The 21,414-nt window shown below is 44.7% G+C and overlaps 1 protein-coding gene across 3 annotated transcripts in view; it reads left to right on the top strand.

Annotated features, from left to right (window-relative positions):
* The window catches only part of BMPER (BMP binding endothelial regulator), a 383,271-nt gene that overhangs the window by 97,664 nt on the left and 264,193 nt on the right, over window positions 1-21,414 (top strand). For all 3 annotated transcript variants that reach the window (XM_073678264.1, XM_073678266.1, XM_073678265.1), the window contains one exon: window positions 5,965-6,064. In XM_073678264.1, coding sequence (XP_073534365.1) covers window positions 5,965-6,064 — 100 coding nt within the window. The remainder of the gene's footprint in view (window positions 1-5,964; window positions 6,065-21,414) is intronic.

Here is a 21,414-nt window from a genome sequence, read left to right as displayed (position 1 = left end):
TAATAGAGATTAATTCAGATAATGTATTTAGACCATGAAACTAGACAAACCATTTAAACTTTCTAAAAGGAAACATACTACCATACTACCATGAATTTTTAAAGCAAGTACACCAATCTCGCCAAATATACAATACAGACCAAAAGTTTGGACACACCTCATTTAAAGATTTTTCTGTATTTTCATGACTATGAAAATTGTACACTCACACTGAAGGCATCAAAACTATGAATTAACACATGTGGAATTATATACTTAACAAAAAAGTGTGAAACAACTGAAAATATGTCTTATATTCTAGGTTCTTCAAAGTAGCCACATTTTGCTTTGATGACTGCTTTGCACATTCTTGGCATTCTCTTGATGAGCTTCAAGAGGTAGTCACCGGAAATGGTCTTCCAACAATCTTGAAGGAGTTCCCAGAGATGCTTAGCACTTGTTGGCCCTTTTGCCTTCACTCTGCGGTCCAGCTCACCCCAAACCATCTCGATTGAGTTCAGGTCTGGTGACTGTGGAGGTCAGGTCATCTGGCGTAGCACCCCATCACTCTCCTTCTTGGTCAAATAGCCCATGCACAGCCTGGAGGTGTGTTTGGGGTCATTGTCCTGTTGAAAAATAAATGATGGTCCAACTAAACGCAAACTGGATGGAATAGCATGCCCCTGCAAGATGCTGTGGTAGCCATGCTGGTTCAGTATGCCGTCAATTTTGAATAAATCCCCAACAGTGTCACCAGCAAAGCACCCCCTCACCATCACACCTCCTCCTCCATGCTTCACGGTGGGAACCAGTCGTGTAGAGTCCATCCGTTCACCTTTTCTGCTTTGTACAAAGACATGGTGGTTGGAACCAAAGATCTCAAATTTGGACTCACCAGACCAAAGCACAGATTTCCACTGGTCTAATGTCCATTCCTTGTGTTCTTTAGTCCAAACAATATTAGACTTAGTTTCAGTTGTTTCATACTTTTTTGTTAAGTATATAATTCCACATGTGTTAATTCATAGTTTTGATGCCTTCAGTGTGAATGTACAATTTTCATAGTCATGAAAATACAGAAAAATCTTTAAATGAGAAGGTGTGTCGAAACTTTTGGTCTGTACTGTACCTATGTATATGGGTCTTCTAGAATCACTCATATTTCATATACATATAATCAAAAAGCATGTATTGTCCTATAATTTCAGATATAGTTGCTGAACCAACATAACCATGAGCATCAAATAATTCGGTCCAAAATACCCTAACAGTTCAAAAGGCAAAATATAAGGTAACAAGATGGTAAACATACCACAGAGCAGCTGTATTGCAGGCACAGAAGTTATGCAGCGTCCCTCAACCCCTACACACGTTTCATCATGGTGACTTCCTCAGGGGGCGTGGTATGTTTACCATCTTGTTACCTTATATTTTGCCTTTTGCACTGTTAGGGTATTTCAACTCACAGTTTGCATTTTAGCACTATATGGCAGTATAGTATTTACTTTATACAAAATACATACCATATTAGGCACATATATGCAATGGTCGATCCCTCACAGTATGGAGGTGCTTTTTATCCTTTATTTATTTTTTGTCTGTGTATTTTATCAATAAAAACTTTATGTTTGCTGAATGAATTTGGTCTCTGACTAATTTATCAGATTTTGGACCAAATTATTTGATGCTCATATTTCATATACAGTTAGGTCAAGAAATATTTGGACAGTGAAACAAGTTTTGGCATTTTGTCTATTTACCAAAACATATTCAAGGTACAGTTATAGCAGCAATATGGGCTTAAAGTACATACTTTCAGCTTTAATTTGAGAGTATTCACATGTGTGTAAGGGTTTAGGAATTTCAGCTCTTTAATATGTAGTGACCTCTTTTTAAAGGGACCAATTGGATAATTATCCCAAAAGCTCAGTATTGGGTTTTGTGGCTTATTGTTTCCTTGATCCATCATCAATTAAGCAGTTAAAAGGTTTGGAGCTGATTCCAGGTGTAGCATTTGCATTTGGAAGTTCTTGCTGTGAACCCACAGCATGCTGTCAAAGGTGATGTCAATAGAAGAGAAACAGGCAATCATTAGTCTGAAGAAAAGAAGAAATCCATCAGAGAGGGCTCAAATGGAGTAATAGTGTCTAGTGCCCCAGGAGACCAGGCACCAACATCGCAGGAACAGCACCAGCCTTCGAGGTGAGTATAGGTATTTTTATTTCGTACACTGGAATATAGTGATTGAAAAGGGCGTGTTCGAGTAGTCAACAAGTCCTTTAGCATAATTTTCTAATAAAGTACCAGATTTTATTTACAAATATATGTTAGGGATTTACCATTAGCTTACATGATAACTACAAAATGTAGTGTTTGGTTTTATGATAATGTAATTAATCTGATGGTTTAGTGGACTAAACTAATCAGAATTATATCTTTATTAACTAGCAAAGAATTATTAATCACTATCCATATGGCCATAATAACATTGTGAAGTGTTGGTTTCAAATGTTAAAAATATATAAGACCCAGCACCACCTTATGATAAGACATACACCTGTGCCAAAATCCCTGAGAAATAAATGAGAGAAAAGAAGCAAAGGGTGGGAAAGGCACCAAGCATAGTAAATAATCAAATATAGAGACAGTGTGTTGAAAACATTGTAGAAATTTTATTATAGAAAAGACATACAGCACCACTTAGTTAAAAAGTACAGTTAAAAAACAAATAAGACAAGAAAAAACGCATGGACAAAAATAACCCTCTAGAAAGTTCTAACATGTGAATCCAATATAGTTTGCATACTGATATATACATCAGAGAATATATGGCACAAATATAATGTGAGATCCAATGATCCTGGTAGTATAAACAAACTGCTATAATAAGCCCTCTGGATGATCTGTATGACGTAGGTATAGTATAATATAAGATTCAATAATCCTAATAATGTGAGCAGATTACTATGATGATCCCTCTAAATAATGAATAGAAATATCACTGTAATAGTGAATTCTAACCTCAGGGAAGAATATACCCTCCCAGAAATAAATGCATGTCTATCAGATAAGAATCTAACAGAGAGGCTACATGAATCAATCAAAAAGTATGAGACTAACCATGGAGGGTTCACACTGGAATACAGGGGATGTCGCCGATGCGTAACCCTACGCGTTACGCCATTGGGTCCTGGCTTCCTGACGCGTAGGGTTACGCATCGGCGACATCCCCTGTATTCCAGTGTGAACCCTCCATGGTTAGTCTCATACTTTTTGATTGATTCATGTAGCCTCTCTGTTAGATTCTTATCTGATAGACATGCATTTATTTCTGGGAGGGTATATTCTTCCCTGAGGTTAGAATTCACTATTACAGTGATATTTCTATTCATTATTTAGAGGGATCATCATAGTAATCTGCTCACATTATTAGGATTATTGAATCTTATATTATACTATACCTACGTCATACAGATCATCCAGAGGGCTTATTATAGCAGTTTGTTTATACTACCAGGATCATTGGATCTCACATTATATTTGTGCCATATATTCTCTGATGTATATATCAGTATGCAAACTATATTGGATTCACATGTTAGAACTTTCTAGAGGGTTATTTTTGTCCATGCGTTTTTTCTTGTCTTATTTGTTTTTTAACTGTACTTTTTAACTAAGTGGTGCTGTATGTCTTTTCTATAATAAAATTTCTACAATGTTTTCAACACACTGTCTCTATATTTGATTATTTACTATGCTTGGTGCCTGTCCCACCCTTTGCTTCTTTTCTCTCATTGGTTTCAAATGTTGTTATGAGGATGAATGTGATTCAGTCTTATGAATAAAATAAATATTAACATCTGCCTATCTATCTATCTAGCTATCTATATCTGTCTATCTATCTGCCCTCTATTTATCTATACGCTTCTGTTACATAAATATAAGTGAGAGTTTTCTAGACATGAAAGTCAGATGCCTGTACATACAAGTATCTTCTGGTTGTTAATGAATCGTACATTTCCTTGAAAGTGCGGAACTTCATTTCCTTTTGCAGGGCTAAGGAGGATTGAATTAGGCGGCTGAAATAATAAACTCTTGCTGTTCCCATGTGAGATGTCACTCTTTCCACTTCTGTGCTGTTCTGATTTAATTCCTCATTCAGATCTAGATGTCACTTTTAAAAATGAATTACAGTGCCATGATAACAGAGTAGGGAACAGGCTGAACACTTTGCAAAAATATGTTGACTTTAAGGTGCATTAGTAAATGATATGCTAGATTTATTGTTCCTGCTTGTGGTCACAATTGAAAAAATATTATGCAAAGAAAAATATATGGACTTCACTGAAGCAGGCTAGCATGACTGAATAAATAGAATAATTAAACAGAATCTTTCATCAGTTAGAGCATGTTAAACTGGCCATATCATGCAATAGTAGCTGCAGAACTGAATAAAATGTTGTTTTTAATTTTACATTTTTCATCTCTGTTGAGGAAATATAGTTTGTAAATTTAGATTCTAATTTATGATAAGCCCAACTGGGCATTTCCAGAGATTCTTCTCTGGATGTGTGTACTTTGTCCACTCGATGACGTTGACCAATCATAAGCAGGATCAACATGCAGGGGGAAAAAGCACAAGCCCTGCTCTCAGTCATGATCTCTGCAGCTACTATGTAAGAGCTGAGTGTGATTACAAACATTTCCAGATCTCCTCTCATGGAAGTCAGTGTGAGTTAGGGAGTACAGCAAAACTGAGTGTGATGACAAACACATCCAGCTTTCATTTTACGGCAGTTAGTGTGAGGGGGATACAGCATTCCAGAATGTCATTACAATCATATTTGCAACTGCAGAACTACACGTTACCAGAGATTCTTCTCTGTGGGTGTTTAGTTTGACCCTTTCAATGAAGTTGACCAAACATAAGCAGTATGCAACATGAAGAAGAAAAAAGAACAAGCCCTGATCTCTATAGGCACTATGTAAGAGCTAAGTGTGATTACAAACATTTCTAGATTTTTTCTCATGGACGTCAGTGTGAGGGAGAGGGGGTACAGCAGAGCTGAGTGTGATTACAAACACTTCCAGCTTTCATCTTATGGCAGTTAGTGTGAGGGGAGGGGATACAGCAGTGTTAAATGTCATTACAAACATATCTGCAGCTGCAGCTCTTCTCCCACAGTTATATCAGCTCTGCCCCACACTGTCATCACAATTGCAAGTCAAATCAACATGACCTGTGGGATAACCTGAGTAGTGGCACTGGAGCATTGGTGGATTTACCTTTTTTACTAAGTGCTTTTTTTTTATTTCACCACAATCCCTGTCAGTACTTTTTTAATTTCTGGATAGCCCTTTTAAAGTGAATCTATCATGTGATTTAAGCTGCCCAATCTGCTGGCAGCATGAATCAGTACCATGCTGAACGATTGCAGTAAGATATATTTTTCTCTAAATGCTCCAATTTTTCTAAGAAAATCTACTTTAAACATCTGGCTAATAACCTTAGCTAGAGGCAAGACTAGTCCACTACCACCACTGGTCAGCTCTTTACACTCGAGATCAATCACCTGAAGTGGTGCTGGGAAGAGCCGGAAAGATTTTCTAACTATATTTTCTTTGAAACATCTTAAGTGTTTCAGAGAAAAATATACCTGTCTGCGATTGTGTATCCAGGCTCTGATTCATGCTGCTCACAGTTTGGGCAGTATGAATGAAACAACAGGTTCCCCTTAATCAATATGTTTCTATCTGTTACATGAGTGGTTAGGATGTGATATGCCACAAACTGTAAGATAGCCTCTATCTTGAAAACAGGGCTCGATTATGCACTGTCATAAATGGAGAGGTGGGTGCACATGCACGACTCAACATATTTCTATTAGAGCTCCACTCTATTTATCTATATGTTTTTTTATATTAAATATTACTTCTTTTTGGCAAAACTATGTACATAAATAATTTTTTTCCATGTCATTATAGAATCAAGAAGTAACTTGCAAGAGAGAAAAATGCCCGGTGGTTTCGAAGGATTGTGCTCTGGTCATAAAACAGAGAGGAGCTTGCTGTGAACGTTGTAAAGGTGCAGTTTTGAATTTGATCTCAATAAAATAATTTTTAACACATAATTTTGTATATTTATGTGCTTGACAAGAGACTCCCACCTATGTATTATACAATACCAAGACTTTTAAAGAGGTTGTCCACTACTTAAATACTAATGGCCCATCCTTGAGATCAGATGGAGGTGTGGCACCCCTCACTCAACATCTGTTTCCAGTGTCAGCAGTGGCCAGATGTGATCATTAGCAGAGTTGCACAGCACAGCTCCGCCAGCTGTATAGTGGCCACAGCAGAGCACTGCAGATCCACTCCCATTCATTCAAACAGTAGGGGGTGTGCAGTACCCTGTTACAGCTCTGCAACTGATCACATCTGGCCACCTCGAGCAGGAACAGCTGATCGGTGAGGATGCTGGATGTCGCACCCCAACTGATCAGATTTTGATAACCTATGCTAGGTGTTAGGCACTTGCTGGATTTGAAATGTGTTCAGAGCCATCAGGGGATTCTGTGGTCTCCCAGTCTGGTCCAGCTGGGGCTGATGCTGCTCAGCATTTTCGTCAGTCCCAACACCTAGCTAGTGCACGAGATGGACGAGTTGTTTCCCGGGTCTTTATCCCTAGCAACATGAATCGTAGGTTGCGGAGGGAAACAGGGCTGCTACAGCCTAAGTCCAGGATTCTCTGCACTGAGCATGCCCATGACATGGCAGACCGTGATTGGTGGTTTGGGAGTCAGCTGATCCGGTGACCTGGCACCGCCTGATTGGTTACGGGTGACGTCACCAATGGTGCAACGGTGGGCAGGCTTAATCTTTAAAAAGCCCGCCCACAAACATGGCGGCGCGCTCTGATCATTGAGCAGTGATGGTGTTGTGTGGACGCTGGGTCGTTTGAGCTTCACGGGTGCTTTAGTGGAAATAGGCAGGTTTAGTGGAAATAGGCAGGTTAGTGGAAATAGGCAGGTAGCTTCATCTGACAGTCTGGCTCCGACTAAGGGGTCGCCATACACCCCGAGCAGTCTGCAGACGCCGGATTCCCAGTACCGCCTGTAAGCCACGTGGAGAGATTCTCCTCAGTCCGGTAGCACGCCGGCTGAGAGCACTTATACTCCGGCGTGAGTCACACACGCATCCTAGCGCCAACTGTGTAGTCCCTGTGCTGCAGCAGGACTACAGATTTACTTTATTTATCACACATCTCTCGTACAGTTAACGGAGATAGTGCGAATCCCTATTCCCGCTCCGGTGTGCTGTAACACGGAGGGGATTGTTATTTAAGTTGGTTGTTTTACCTTCTCACCCGGAAGGTGTTCGGCCGCAGTCCACCAGGCTGCATCGTGGACCCCAGGGTCGTTTGCGTTCCATTATAATAAAGTTGTTTGCAACCGTCCCCTTAACACTAGGGATAGGCCATCCATAGAAAAGTAGTGGACAACCCCTTTGTAGCAAAATGTCGCAATGTCTTGAATAGATTTTTGCAGAAACGATAATCATATAGGGAGGGACTGGTTGTTGGTGAACCCAAGGTGTGGACCCAAAGGGTTTTTTTGCTATTATTGCATCTTTATTAATGACATATATCAGTATTTTTAATTAGAATTTGTAATCCAAAAAAAGTAGTATAAGGGGTAACGTTTCTCCTTGTGGAGAGTGACTTGCCTGACATGCCAGTGTAAGGAGACTTATGGGCCATGCAATTTGGGAAGAAGACTTCAACTGTAGTGCCAACTACTGAAAGTAGCAATCCTGAAAGTCAATATTGACCCTTTAGCAAGATTTGCCATATGACAAGATAAAGGGCAAATCAGAATGTCAATTTGTAGACACATGCTTTGGGTGTTACCCTTCATCAGTGCAAAATAAATATTGGAATCTGTAGAAAGTATAGTGTAAAGATTTTCATATTTTCTGTGTTTTTATGATGATTATTATTGCAATATTATTATTATTATTGTTTTATTGTTGTTGTTCAGGTGCCAATGTTTTGAATGGATTTAGGGTATTCTGAAGGTGCTAAGTTAAAAAATACCGTTACTTTTGCTGAATTGGTTATAGTTTTTGAGATAGTTTATCCATGAAAATAATGCATTCCCCCAATGCGACTTGTACGTGATAACAAATGAAATAGCTTTTGGTCTGACTTTTGACTCTAACCCGTTCATGACCGGAGCATTTTCCATTTTTGCGTTTTCATTTTTTGCTCCCCTTCTTCCCAGAGCTATAACTGTTTTATTTTTCTGTCAATATGGCCGTGTGAGGTCTTGTTTTTTGCAGGACAAGTTGTACTTTTGAATTATGTCACTGGTTTTACCATATTGGTTACGGGAAAACGGGAAAAAAATTCCAAGTGCGGTGAAATTGCAAAAAAAAGTGCAATTCCGCAGTCGTTCTTGGGTTTGCTTGTTTTTTACCACGTTCATTGAATGCTAAAATTGACCTGCCATTGTGATTCTCCAGATCATTATGAGTTCGTAGATACCAAAAAATATATAGGTTCTTTTTATTTAAGTGGTGAAAAAAAAAATCCAAAGTTTGCTAAAAAAAAATGGTGCCATTTTCTGAGACCCGTAGTGTCTCCATTTTTCATGATCTGGGGCCAGGTGAGGGCTTGTTTTTTGCGCCCTGAGCTGATGTTTTTATTTACACCATATTGGGGTAGTTCTGATGTTTTAATCGCCCGTTGACCAAAAAAAACGTAATTCTGGCGTTTTTAATTTTTTTCTTGCTATGCCGTTTATCGATAGGATTAATTTTTTTTATATCGATAGATCGAGCGATTCTGAATGCGGCGATACCAAATATATGTATGTATGTTTTTTTATTGTTTTATTTTGAATGGGACTAGAAACAGAACTTGTCTGATCTTCTGTACTGATGATGATGATCAGATCGCCTGTGTGTAGCAGATTTGCTCACTTGCTATGAGCACTGACCACTGGGCGGCGCTCATAGCAATCTGGCAGTGACCACCAACCACAGGGGTCTCCTGCAGACCCCGATTTGTCATGCCAACTCATCGGCGACCCGCGATCATGTGACGGGGTTGCCGATGAGCAGGGCCTATGACGCACTTACTGGAAGCGCGAGTTAAATGCTGCTTTCAGTGATTGAAAGTGGCATTTAACTGGTTAACAGCCGTGGGTGGATCGCCATTCCAACCGCGGCTGTTGCGGGCACATGTCAGCTGTGTAGATCAGCTGACATGTGCCCGGAAAGGTGCCGGCTCAGCGTCGAAGTTCGCACCAAACAGGGGAATCTGACGTGGGGCGTACTATTACGCTCCACTTCAGAAAGGAGTTAACAGTGTCTTAGGTGATGAAAGATCCCATATAATTATTTTATATTTCAATTTGTAGGCTTACAATGCTATAAAAGCGACGTTTTGAAGCCAGAATTCTAATGTAATTAATTAACTATTAAATATCTCAGAAACTAGAGCCAATTTGGCAAAACCAAAGTCATATTCTTAATCAGCACCATAAACGTAATATAAAACCGTTCAGACATTGTTGGCACCAAATTCACTGTATACCACTGTAATCAATTCTGGGAAATAGAAAAAATGTAATTCATCTTGGTAAAGCTTCTTCGAGATGTGTCATTGATGTCTGGATAGTGATGATCATCAGCTGATCTGATTTGCATGTTATAAAGCCTGCTAGAAGTTGAGAGCTGTTTTCTGTTGGTTTTTGAAAGCTTCCAATAGCTCCTCTTAGCTTGGCTCCGTTGATGCATTAGCTTGAAATATTGCATTGTGTGTGGCCAGATGTATCCTATGTGTGCACTGAGTGACGAGTTGGGCACAGTCCAACAGAGAACAATAAAGCAGATAGGGATACTGTCAGTGGAATAGATCAGCTGTGGTATACATGTCGTGGAAACTTATTAAGATTGTTCATATATTCCTGGGGTTTGTGCACACGTATGCATTATTTGTGTGACATAACCTTCTAATCCTACAAATAAATAAATACATCCAGAAATATCTAAAAATTCCTAGATTTCAATAAAATTGAAGCTCAAAGTGTTTAATGCACCGAGATATTTTATTGACATTCACAAAGTTTTACGCAATGCATATAATAGGCTAAAATATGTCTGGCTTTACACTCAAGTGTCTTAGTGAACTGTTAAGGCAGTGTAATGGTGTTAATTAACGAGCTTATTACATTTCAGCATTTCACTACCTTTACATCACAGATTACTGTAATCACAAGTGCCTGAAATCAGCACCTCCACGAGTCCAGAAGACACATAGGATTGTGATGGAATAAGTCCCTTCGGCATCATTCTATGTGTTTTGTGTTGGCCCCCGTCAGATCTGTCTCTAAGGATGAATTTATCAAATGTTATATAAACCATTTGTGGCAGATGTTTCTTCACACAGTTTACTTCTCATGTCAAGCATAATTGTTAAATGTAAAAAAAAAAGAAGAGGAAGGGAAGGGTATCCTAGTAGCAAATATCTATGGACGGGTCTGCAATGCTGTATACATTCAGCTTGTGGTTTAGTCTGCTTTGTGCTTATGAGATGACTCATCTCTACAATGTACATCATACAGAATGTGGTCCTTTTTTAGTTCATGTGATCATCTTTACAATTAACCCCTTGTTGTGTATGTACATTATCAGTGGTGGAGTCAGACCTTAACTGCTACAATATGTGGAATACAGTAGAATATAAACTTATTTCTTGGTTTGGTATATTACCCCTCATCAGTGCAAAGTATTAGATTTGATTTGGCTATATGAGAAGCTTCTTAGTGGGATCTAAAGGGTAACGTTTCTCCTTGTGAAGAGTGACATGCCTTATCCTGGCATGCTAGTGTGAGGAGGCTTATAGCCATGCGTGCTCCTCTGGGAAATTAAATATGCAAATTGCCTTCTCAGAGAGGAAGAAGACGTTATCTCTAGTGCCACCTATTGGATGTAGTAATCCTAAAAGTTTTGTCTTCTTACCAGAAACACTTTTTTGTCACAGACAGTGTATCATAACACCCCAGTGTAACAGATCTCATTAGCATCTTAGCTAGGGTTATTGGCCCATGCCAGGCAGACGGTACCAGTGGCAGTGATACTTAAAAAAATTACCTAGTACATTGCCAGAACTTGTTTTCAATTATTGATTTATGAATTAATGATTGATTTCTAGTCCCCTTAAATAATCTAATGAAGACAAAAATCTAATATGAATTAAGTAATAAAGTAAGAAATAAATACGTATATATAACCACAAGCAAACATTTATTTTGTGTCAAGTTTCTCCTATTTAGTGACATTATATTTTTTTGAGTTCTGTTCAATTATTTAATAAAAACAGAATATGTAATTCCTTTATTTCCATACATGGTTTATATTTCTGAAAAATTATGTTTGCTATTTTAAGGGATTTTTTTTTTCAAATGGCAATGGCATGACATACATAGGCTGTGGTTTGTAAAATAAGGCAAAGAAACATGAAACACAATGATCTCTACTTAAGTATTATGTCTCAGATGTTTTACATTGTGCTGGTTTAATGGATAATATTTTCCATTAGTTACTGTAGTATTCCTGACCTCACAGAGTAGTAAATAATAACCTCAACTGAGGTTGCATTTTCATAAATCTATTTGCAGACCTCTGCCTTATCTCAAAAGTCTAAACATACAGATCCTAGAAATATCTTTTCCACTAATATGAATATTGACTGCCTTAGCATTTATTTACCTGGGGCATTACAAAGCGTCTTTTACTACAGTAGATGCAGTACATGTACAATGTTAAATGATGGAAATTATTATTAGAATAATTATTATTATTATTACTTATTTATTTTTTTAAATAATAGCTAGGTTCAACTTATGCAGATTTTTCCACATTGAAAGAACATTAAGGGTATGTGCACACGATGCAGAAATGCTCAGGATTTTTTCCTGAGCGTTTCTGCATCTCTCTGGCAGGAAAAAACGCATGCGGATTGTACATGCGGTTTCCTGCCAGGGACATGCGGAAATGAAGCGGTCTTCACTTTCATTTCCGCATGCGGGTTGACAAGCGCTTCCCAAGCGATTTTAGCATCACTTGGAAAGTGCTTGTCAACTTCACACTATATAAATCCATGCAGCCGGCATGGATTTATATAGTGTGTGATGTCAAAAAATAAAAAATAAATCTATACGTTACCATCTGATGGCCCCCGGTGTCCGGCTTCATCGGTCCCGGCTGCCGGCAGTGAAGACTGTAGGACCTTCCGACGTCAGCGTCACGTGACCCGTCACATGACTCTGACGTCAGCGAAGGTCCTTCATTCAACCGCGAAGTGCGCGGGAAGCCGGCAGGACGCAGCGCGGGCCGTCAGAAGGTGAGAATAATATGTATTTTTTATTTTATTCTTTTTTTTTAATGGTACCTGGGTCTGGATGCGAGTCCTCTCATCCACACCCGGGTACCATCCGCACATTAGACCGCATGAAAAGCGCATCAACATATACAGTGATGCGGATTCCATGCGGTCTAATGCAAGTCAATGGCGGCAAAAGAGCAGCGTTTCCGCAAAATTAATTGACATGCTGCGGATTTTTGACCGCAGCGTTTACGCTGCGGAAAAATCCGCATCATGGGCACAGCATATGCGGATTTCCATTGGGGAACATTGCTGCCCTTCTACCATGCGTTTTTCATGCTTTTCCGCGGCGTTTACGCAACTGCATAAACGCCGCGGAAACGCACGAAAAACGCATCGTGTGAACTCAGCCTAAATCTAGAAACAAAAATAAGCTGGTGAAAACTTTCCCGCAGTTAATTTTCTGCTGCTTCTCAAAAAAAAAATAGTGTTGTAAAAATCCGTCAGAGAACACAGGAGTTAGTTTCCTAAGGATCCCCCATATTGCTATAAAGCAGAGCCTAAGGAGGTGGAGCTCTTGCTGTAGGTAGTTGTCTTACTGCCAGACAGAGGTTTGTTGGAGCAAGAAAGGGAGTGCATCTGATCTTCTGGGACACACAGAGAAGAATTCTTATGCAATATGAAACATAATACAATCACAGTAAACAGGGAAATGCTAGGATTTTTATTTACTTTTTTTTATTTTCTAAGTTATTTGTAATTTTAAAGGAGTTGTCCCCTTGCCTTCTACACAAAGTTACTGTTAACCAAATCATAGCTTATTTGTCAGATGGATGTTTATCATCTAATTTTGACAATTATTTAAAGCATTTTTCATATATTTGTGACTAGATTGTAAAGCTCTTTTTCATTAGCTCAGATCACTGTTCTTCTTTTCTGCACTCATCTTATTTCTATGAATCTTGACTGTTGCAAAGTTTAAAAGGGTGATCTGTATACATCAGTTTACAAGTTTTGTTCATCTGAATAGAAGCCAAACACAAAATGATTCCTAGAAGTTGATCTGTGCTTTGGGCTAAAAATGTGGAAAGGGCACTGCAGCCATATCAGATGTGAAGGTAGTTTGCATATGTGCATATTATGTAGTGTGAGGGTATTAATTTAGTCACCTGCCATGAGCTGGAATTCTCTATTGTGATGAAAGCCTATGGAGCTTCATTCTGAGCCTTGCTTTGATGCTCCTTAGACTCACATAGTAAAAATCACTTCCTAGTCACATATAGTGCAGCATGACCCAGCTTAGTCTGCAGAGCGGTGACATCACTCAGAAGAAGAGAAGAATGGCGCTGGACACAGGAGAGAGCGGCAGTAAGTGGGTATATTAATACACTCACGCTAGATTACATGCACATACACACATTTAATAAAACATGTAGATGGGAGTGCTTTTTTAACTGTTATATGTCACTATTCTGTCACTCACTGTGTCCTAGTGACACAGTGAGTGACAGCTGAGCTGCCCTCTGGATTTCAGAAGCGTGCTGGCCTGTCAACTTTGTGAATGGGATAGCCCGGGCGCCCAACCAAGGGCTGGAGTATGCCAGGCTATCCCCATGCAAATTATGAATTGTACATCAGCCCTATAAATCCAGGCCTGCTGAGTTTTCTCCAGGCTATTTAGCTAGCTGACAATGGTCAGACCATTGCCAATTGTAGCTTTGCTCAATAGTGTGTGTTCTTTGTGCTCTGTGTTCTGCTGTTCTGATCTTTGCTGCCTGACTTTGGACTTTGCATTTTGCCTATTCATTTGTATTGCCCCTTTGCCTTTGACTTAGGCTGTGTGCCCACAATGCCTTTTTTAAGCATTTCCGCAGTGGCAAAAACGCTGCAGAAACGCTTAAAAAACGCATGGTAGAAGGCCTGCCATGTCCCCAATGATAATCCGCATGTGCTGTGCACATGCTGCGGAAATTTCCACTGCGGATTATCATTGCGGAAAAAAACGCAGCACTATCAATTATTTTGCGGAAGTGCTGCGTTTTTGCCGCCAATTCCGCAAAACTGCATCTGTACTTGCGTAATTGGCGCGTTCTAATGTGCGGATGGTACCCGGGTGTAGAGGAGAGGAGAGTCTTATCCACACCCAGGTACCATTAAAAAGCTGTAAAAAAAGAATAAAATAAAAAATAAATGTATACTTACCTTCCGGCGGCCCGCGGTGCGCTCCTCCTTGCTTCCCGGCACTTCGCGATGGAATGAAGGACCTGCGCTAACGTCAGAGTCATGTGACGGGTCACGGGACGCTGACGTCAGCAGATACTTCAATCCACCGCTGCCGGCAGCCGGGACGGTGAAGCAAGACAGCGCGGGCCATCGGAGGGTAAGTATACATTTTTTTTTTTTACATTCTCTCGGTCACACTATATAAATCCATGCTGTTTGCATGGATTAATATAGTGTGACCAAGTTGACAAGCACTTTCCAAGTGATGCTAAAATCGATTGGAAAGCGCTTGTCAACCCGCATGCGGAAATGCAAGTGAAGAACGCTTCACTTCCGCATGTCCCTGGCAGGAAAACGAATGTACAATCCGCATGCGTTTTTTTCTGCCAGGGAGATGCAGAAATGCTCAGGAAAAAATCCTGAGCATTTCTGCATCGTGGGCTCATAGCCTTACTCTGATCTTTGTTGCCTGACCTTGGATTTTTTCATTTGACTATTCGATTCGTTTGTCTTGCCCCTTTGCCTTTGATGTACACCACTGGTATTTGACCCTGGACTCCTCTACTCCCTTGTTTCACGGCTGGTCCGTGAGAAGTGACTAGCCAGTGTCACATTATATTTACCAGAAAATATGGGATGATCACTCTGACATCTTTGGCACTCAAAACAGATGAGCCTTTACACTATTAGACTGGTCATCGGCAAATCTTTAGTTTCTGTCTTAGAAACTCATGTGACATGTTTTCTATACTCAGTCATTAAATATAAATATATATATATATATATATATATATATGTATATGTGATGAACCTGTAGCCGCCATCTTGGTAATGATAAATCATATCCAGGGATGGCCACACTTCAGCAGCCCCCACCCTTGGGACCTTCTGTTAAAACGTCAACTAGATAGTTTCCCCCCATCCAGGCTCCTGTAAGATAAGAAGCCTACTTAACACTTGAATGCTAGGAGCTTCAAAGACTTCGAGAGGAAACACAGCCAGCAGGGGGGGGGTGCTTCGTCTATCTGTACCTGACCATTTGTCCCATAGGACTAGTTTCTTTGTCTGTCACAAGCATGGAGGCATAAGATATAGAAACATGAAAAGTACACGCATGTTGCATGGGATGGGCCAATAAAAAAATATCACGGCGTCCCGGAGCCATTGCGCACACAAGCCTCCGCGGTAGACGTTTGTACGTGCTCTGGAAGCCAAGATATAGCGCGGAGCCATTCCTGAGGACCGTATGGTATCATAATTGATATCAAAAGGTCGGTTACGGCGGCCCGAATCCATGGGAACCCCTGGGGGTATCATGAGACCATCCCAGAAGAAGTTATTGGGTTCCATAGAATTTGGGCTTCTGATCGAAGTTAGACCTGAGGGTGGAGACTGAGTCAGCTGACCTCACCAGCAGTGGGCGGGACAGGGCAGGTAAGATAGCAGGACAGACAAGAGACAAGTCAGTCTTGACCCAAGAGTGGTGTGCTGAACATCTGAGCACCAGCTGAGGCCACCAAGGGGAGGAGCAGTTTGACCATGCGGTGGTAGGCCTCAGCCTGTAACAAAGAACCGTGCCTGCGATCGCAGAATCCTCTCCCTGCGTCACAAGAAAATCAAGAAACCGGTAACTGATATGCTGTGGTGATTCTGTGTGTTGTATTCCATTGTTGTATAGTTTAGCCTGACCTTATACCTGTGTATATTTAGTTGTATATCGTGTATCTAGTGTATTATTATAATCAATTACCTCAAGTAATTGTGGGCCTGCCTTTTATTCTGCATAACGAACGCACGTCCGTGTGAGCTCGGCTCAAGCCAAAAACGCTACCCAGGGTTGGTTCCTGACCCGATATAGGCCCATTCACGGACTGGGCGTATATCTAAAATAGGGACTGGTGGCAGCATACCAACTGGGGATTGGGGAAGGCTGGTAGTGACGGTCGGAGGTTCAGATATATATATTCCTGGCGCGGCCAAGGAAGATATATATACCGCCCTCACTACAGAGGGCCCCGATACCCAGTAGGTTACAGGACAGTCTCCCTGGCGACCGCTTATCCTAGGTGCAGTTCCTTGACTGACCTGAGGCTAAGAGGGCGCTAGCGAGTTGTGCTGTGTAGTGACGTTACGGTTTAGTGACGTTGAAGGGATAACACACTACCGTGTTCCCTGCGCTGGTTGCAGCTTCCTGGCACTACTTTCTCTAGGTGCAGTACCTTGACTGACCTGAGAGGTAAGGGGGCGCCAGAGAGCTGCACCCACCGGCCGGCTTTCATCACATTGGTGGCAGAGCGGTGGGATTGCAGAATAATAGTGTTGTGGGACCCCTACTCCCAGGCACTAAAGACTGCCAGTGGTAACTTCCACTGCTGGAGTCTTAAGGTCAGCCCAACGTTAGACGGTCAGGCTAAAAGTATAACAAGGTGTGTGCAAACTCAGGGTTGCAGCGGTGTCGGTTACCAAGATGGCAGACGGCACCAGGAGCAAGACCCTGCAGGAGGCTAATGCTACGGTCCGTGTGGCAGGAGGGGAGGACATTGTTACTCATGGCGAGGAGGAGTCCAGCCCGGGCACCTCAGGGAGCCAGTCCCCAGTATACGGTCCCGCAGTGGGCTGCCCACCACCTACCCAGCCCAGCCTGTCCAGATCACAAGCCCTTTTACAAGCGGCTATGGCAAGTCTCCAGTCTCATGGCGATGCCGTCTACAAAACCCTCCTGGCAGCATCAGAGAAGGCAGCGGAGGAGGAGCGCGAAGCTGCGGAGCGCCGGGAGGCTGCGGAGCGTGAAGCTGCAGAGCGCCGGGAGGCTGCGGAGCGTGCAGAGCGAGCTGCGGAGCGCCAGCACCAACTGGACCTGGCCCAGCGGGGGCTTCCGCTAGAGCAACCAACCCATCAGGAGACCAAGTCGTCCAAAGTCCGAGCTGAGGACTTCCCTCTACTGGAGAAGGATGGGGACCTGGACTCCTTTCTGGTGGCATTTGAACGGACCTGTCTTCAGCACCATCTGGCCCGGGATCAGTGGGCCAGATACCTGACCCCCCGTTTGAGGGGTAAGTCCCTGGATGCCTTGGGGGACTTACCTGCCGGGGAGGTACAGAACTACGACTGCATCAAGCGGGCCCTGATCCGGCAGTACAACCTCACTCCCGAGTCGTACCGCCAGAAGTTCCGGAGCCTGCTGCGTGGCCCCAAGGACACCTGGACCGATCATATGCGGGCGCTGTTGAGAGCCGCAGAGCACTGGACCTCGGGTCTAGCGCTTACTACCCGCCAGGAGGTCCAGGAACTGTTCGTCACGGAGCAGTTCTTGTGGAACTGCCCAGAGGACCTCCGACAGTTCCTCCGTGACCGAAAACCAACAGGGGCTTCTGCTACAGCCGCCCTGGCAGACGAGTATGCCAATAACAGGGCGCCTGAGCTGAAGAAGTCTGCCAGCAGCACCTGGAGAGGGGGTAAGCCCAGTCATGCCCCTGTTTCCCCGGCCCCTAGAACACAAGGGGTGTATCCCCCTGTTGCCCTCTCCAGGCAAGGACCAGACGTAAGACGTTGTCATCTATGCAACAAACCAGGACACTTTAGGGCTGAGTGTCCCCAGCGCCAAAAGACCCCATCCCAGTCCCAGAGAGCGCCCAATGTTTTGTGTGTGGGAGGGGGTGGTGGTGGGTCCCTGGACAACATCCAACCCGTCACCATAGGCCGTTCTGCGGTCATGGGACTGCGGGACACGGGCGCTGAACGAACACTGGTACGGCCTGAGGTGGTGTCCCCCCAGGACTTGGTACCAGGAAAGACTCTTTCCGTCTCCGGGGTTGGAGGCGTGGAGCCGGCACTTCCCGTTGCCATGGTGTATTTGGACTGGGGTGCCGGAAGGGGGATGCGGGAGGTGGGAGTAACGCCAAATATTCCCGCAAATGTTTTATTAGGGACCGACTTGGGGCGTCTAGTATCGCAGTATGTACCCTCTGAACCCCCAAGTTCGGCCCCCCAAGAGTGTATTGATTTGTCTGCTGCTAATGCCAACCATGTTGTATGTAGTGTGTGTCCTGCTGAGGAGGAGGGAGTGAAACCTGAGGGTAACACCTGCACAGACACAACACAAACAGGGTTAGTGAAAGCAGGTGGGGAGTGTGGGGATGCCCGCAGAGGTGCTCAGCCGGCGTGCCGTGACCTCTTGTCCTCCGGTGAGGGAGGGGGCGGGCAGGATTCTGTAGAGGGAAGCTCAGGGATGGAGAGGGGGGCAGCTACCGGCAGTGTAGGGCTCCCAGGGGTATCCAGGCTGCTGAGTATAGGCCCACTGCAGGGGGAGGAACAGGCCATGGGAGGTGGGGGTGTCCCAAGAGAGGAGCCGCCAGGTAAGACCCCAGGGCAGGAGTTCCCCACATCCGAGATGTCCAAAGGCCTAGGAAGCCTGCCTGATCGGGCGGCTTGGTCAGAAACAGAGGGGAAGCAGGCACTACCCACGGTCACAGCGGTCATAGCCGCTGTCACCAGGAGTGGGAGCGTCGGAGCCCAAGGAGCCTTGCAGAGGTCCGACGGCTTCCCCACTTCTGACCAAGTGTCTGCCGGGTCAGACAGCGGCCAGGTGACATGCCCGGAGGGGCTGACGGAGGATGTGGCAGTTTCGTCGATTCTGGCCACATCAAGTCAGGAATTTCAGGCTGCGTTGGAAGCAGACGACAGCCTGAAAGCTCTCAAGGAACAGGCGGCACAGCCTCCCATGGAGTCAGACTGCGAGCGTGTGGTCTGGGACCAGGGACGGCTGTACCGGGTAACGGTCCAGCAGGGTTCACCGGAGGCGTGGCCCAGGGACCGACAGTTAGTGGTACCCTATCCGTTCAGGGCGGAATTGTTGCGGATCGCACACGAGATTCCGATGGCCGGACACCTAGGGATCGCTAAAACCAAGGCCAGGATAGCTCAGCATTTCTACTGGCCTGGGATGGGAGCCGCGGTGGGTGCCTACTGCCGTTCGTGTGACACCTGTCAGAGGGTGGGGAAGGCGGGGCCGCGCCCCAAAGCCCCACTGGTAACTCTGCCAATCATCGAAGAGCCTTTCTCGAGGGTCGCTGTGGATCTTATTGGACCTCTGTCCACTCCCAGCCACTCCGGGAAATGCTTCATACTCACGGTAGTGGACTATGCCACCCGGTACCCGGAAGCAGTAGCTTTGTCGTCCATTCGGGCCGACAAGGTGGCTACCGCCTTACTGGAGATCTTCTCCAGAGTGGGTTTCCCCCAAGAAATGCTCACCGACCGAGGGACCCAGTTCATGTCGCGGCTGATGGAGTCCCTCTGTAAGCAAATGCAGGTGCAACATCTGGTGGCCAGCCCGTATCACCCACAGACTAATGGCCTGTGTGAGCGGTTCAATGGCACCTTAAAGCAGATGCTTAAGATGTTGGTCGACTCCCACGGGAGAGACTGGGAGCGTTACCTCCCACACCTCCTATTTGCTTACCGGGAGGTTCCGCAGGCCTCAACGGGGTTCTCCCCCTTTGAGCTCCTGTACGGGCGACGGGTACGGGGCCCCCTGGCTCTGGTGAAGGAAGCATGGGAAGGGGATTTGGCCACCCCCGAGGTGTCGGTCATCGAGTATGTCGTGCGCCACCGGGACAGGATGATGGCCTTGGCAAAGCTGGTGCAGGACAATATGGCCCAGGCCCAGGCCGACCAGAAGCGGTGGTACGACCAGAATGCTTGTGAGAGGACCTACCAGGTGGGTCAAAAGGTGTGGGTACTGGTCCCCGTACCACAGAACAAGCTTCAGGCAGCCTGGGAAGGTCCCTACTTCGTGCACCAGAAACTCAATGCCGTCACCTATCTGGTCACCCTGGATCACGCCCGTGGAAGGAGGAAGGCCTTCCACGTGAACATGATGAAGGCTCATCATGAGCGGGAAGCGACTGCCCACCCAGTGTGCAACCTTCCCGAGGAAGGAGAGGTAGAAACCCTCCTGGATCTGCTCACCCAAGCCAAGGCGGGTGGGTCCATCGAGGATGTGGGGGTTGGCCACCAGCTCACGGAGGACCAACGGTCCCAGCTGGGGACCACCCTGCACCCCTTCCGGGGGCTGTTCAGCAGCCTGCCCGGAAGGACTGAGATGGCTGTCCACGACGTGGACACTGGCGATCACCCGCCGATCCGGCGTTCAGCATATCGGGTCTCTTTCGAGGTGCAGGGAAACATGCGCCAAGAGATAGACGAGATGCTGAAGCTGGGGGTGATCCAGGCATCCAGCAGCGCGTGGGCCTCGCCTGTAGTCCTCGTACCAAAGAAGGACCGAACTACACGGTTCTGCGTGGACTACCGGGGGCTCAACGCTGTAACGGCCACCGATGCGTTCCCCATACCACGCATCGATGACCTGCTCGATCGGATGGCCGGGGCTAAGTACCTGACCATCATGGATCTGAGCCGGGGGTACTGGCAGATTCCTCTGACCCCCGCGGCAAGGGAACGCTCTGCCTTTATCACCCCTTTTGGACTGTACGAGTCCACAGTGATGCCATTCGGCATGAAGAATGCCCCTGCCACTTTTCAGCGGATGGTCAATACGCTGCTTGAGGGACTTGAAGGGTACGCGGCTGCGTACTTGGACGATATTGCAGTCTTCAGTCCCACTTGGGAGGATCACCTAGAGCACCTGCGGCAGGTGCTCGGTCGGATCCACCGGGCAGGCTTGACCATCAAGCCGGAAAAGTGCCAGCTGGGCATGAGTGAGGTCCTCTACCTGGGTCACCGGGTAGGCGGGGGGGTTCTGAAGCCAGAACCGGGGAAAGTGGATGCCATCGCATCCTGGCCCACTCCTAGGACCAAAA

This window comes from Phyllobates terribilis, unplaced genomic scaffold, assembly GCF_046119375.1.
Source record: "Phyllobates terribilis strain yellow unplaced genomic scaffold, ASM4611937v1 Scaffold_4__5_contigs__length_816908805, whole genome shotgun sequence".
Taxonomy (NCBI): domain Eukaryota; kingdom Metazoa; phylum Chordata; class Amphibia; order Anura; family Dendrobatidae; genus Phyllobates; species Phyllobates terribilis.
Note: the sequence above shows the minus strand (reverse complement) of the source record. Positions and strands in the feature narration are given on the sequence as shown.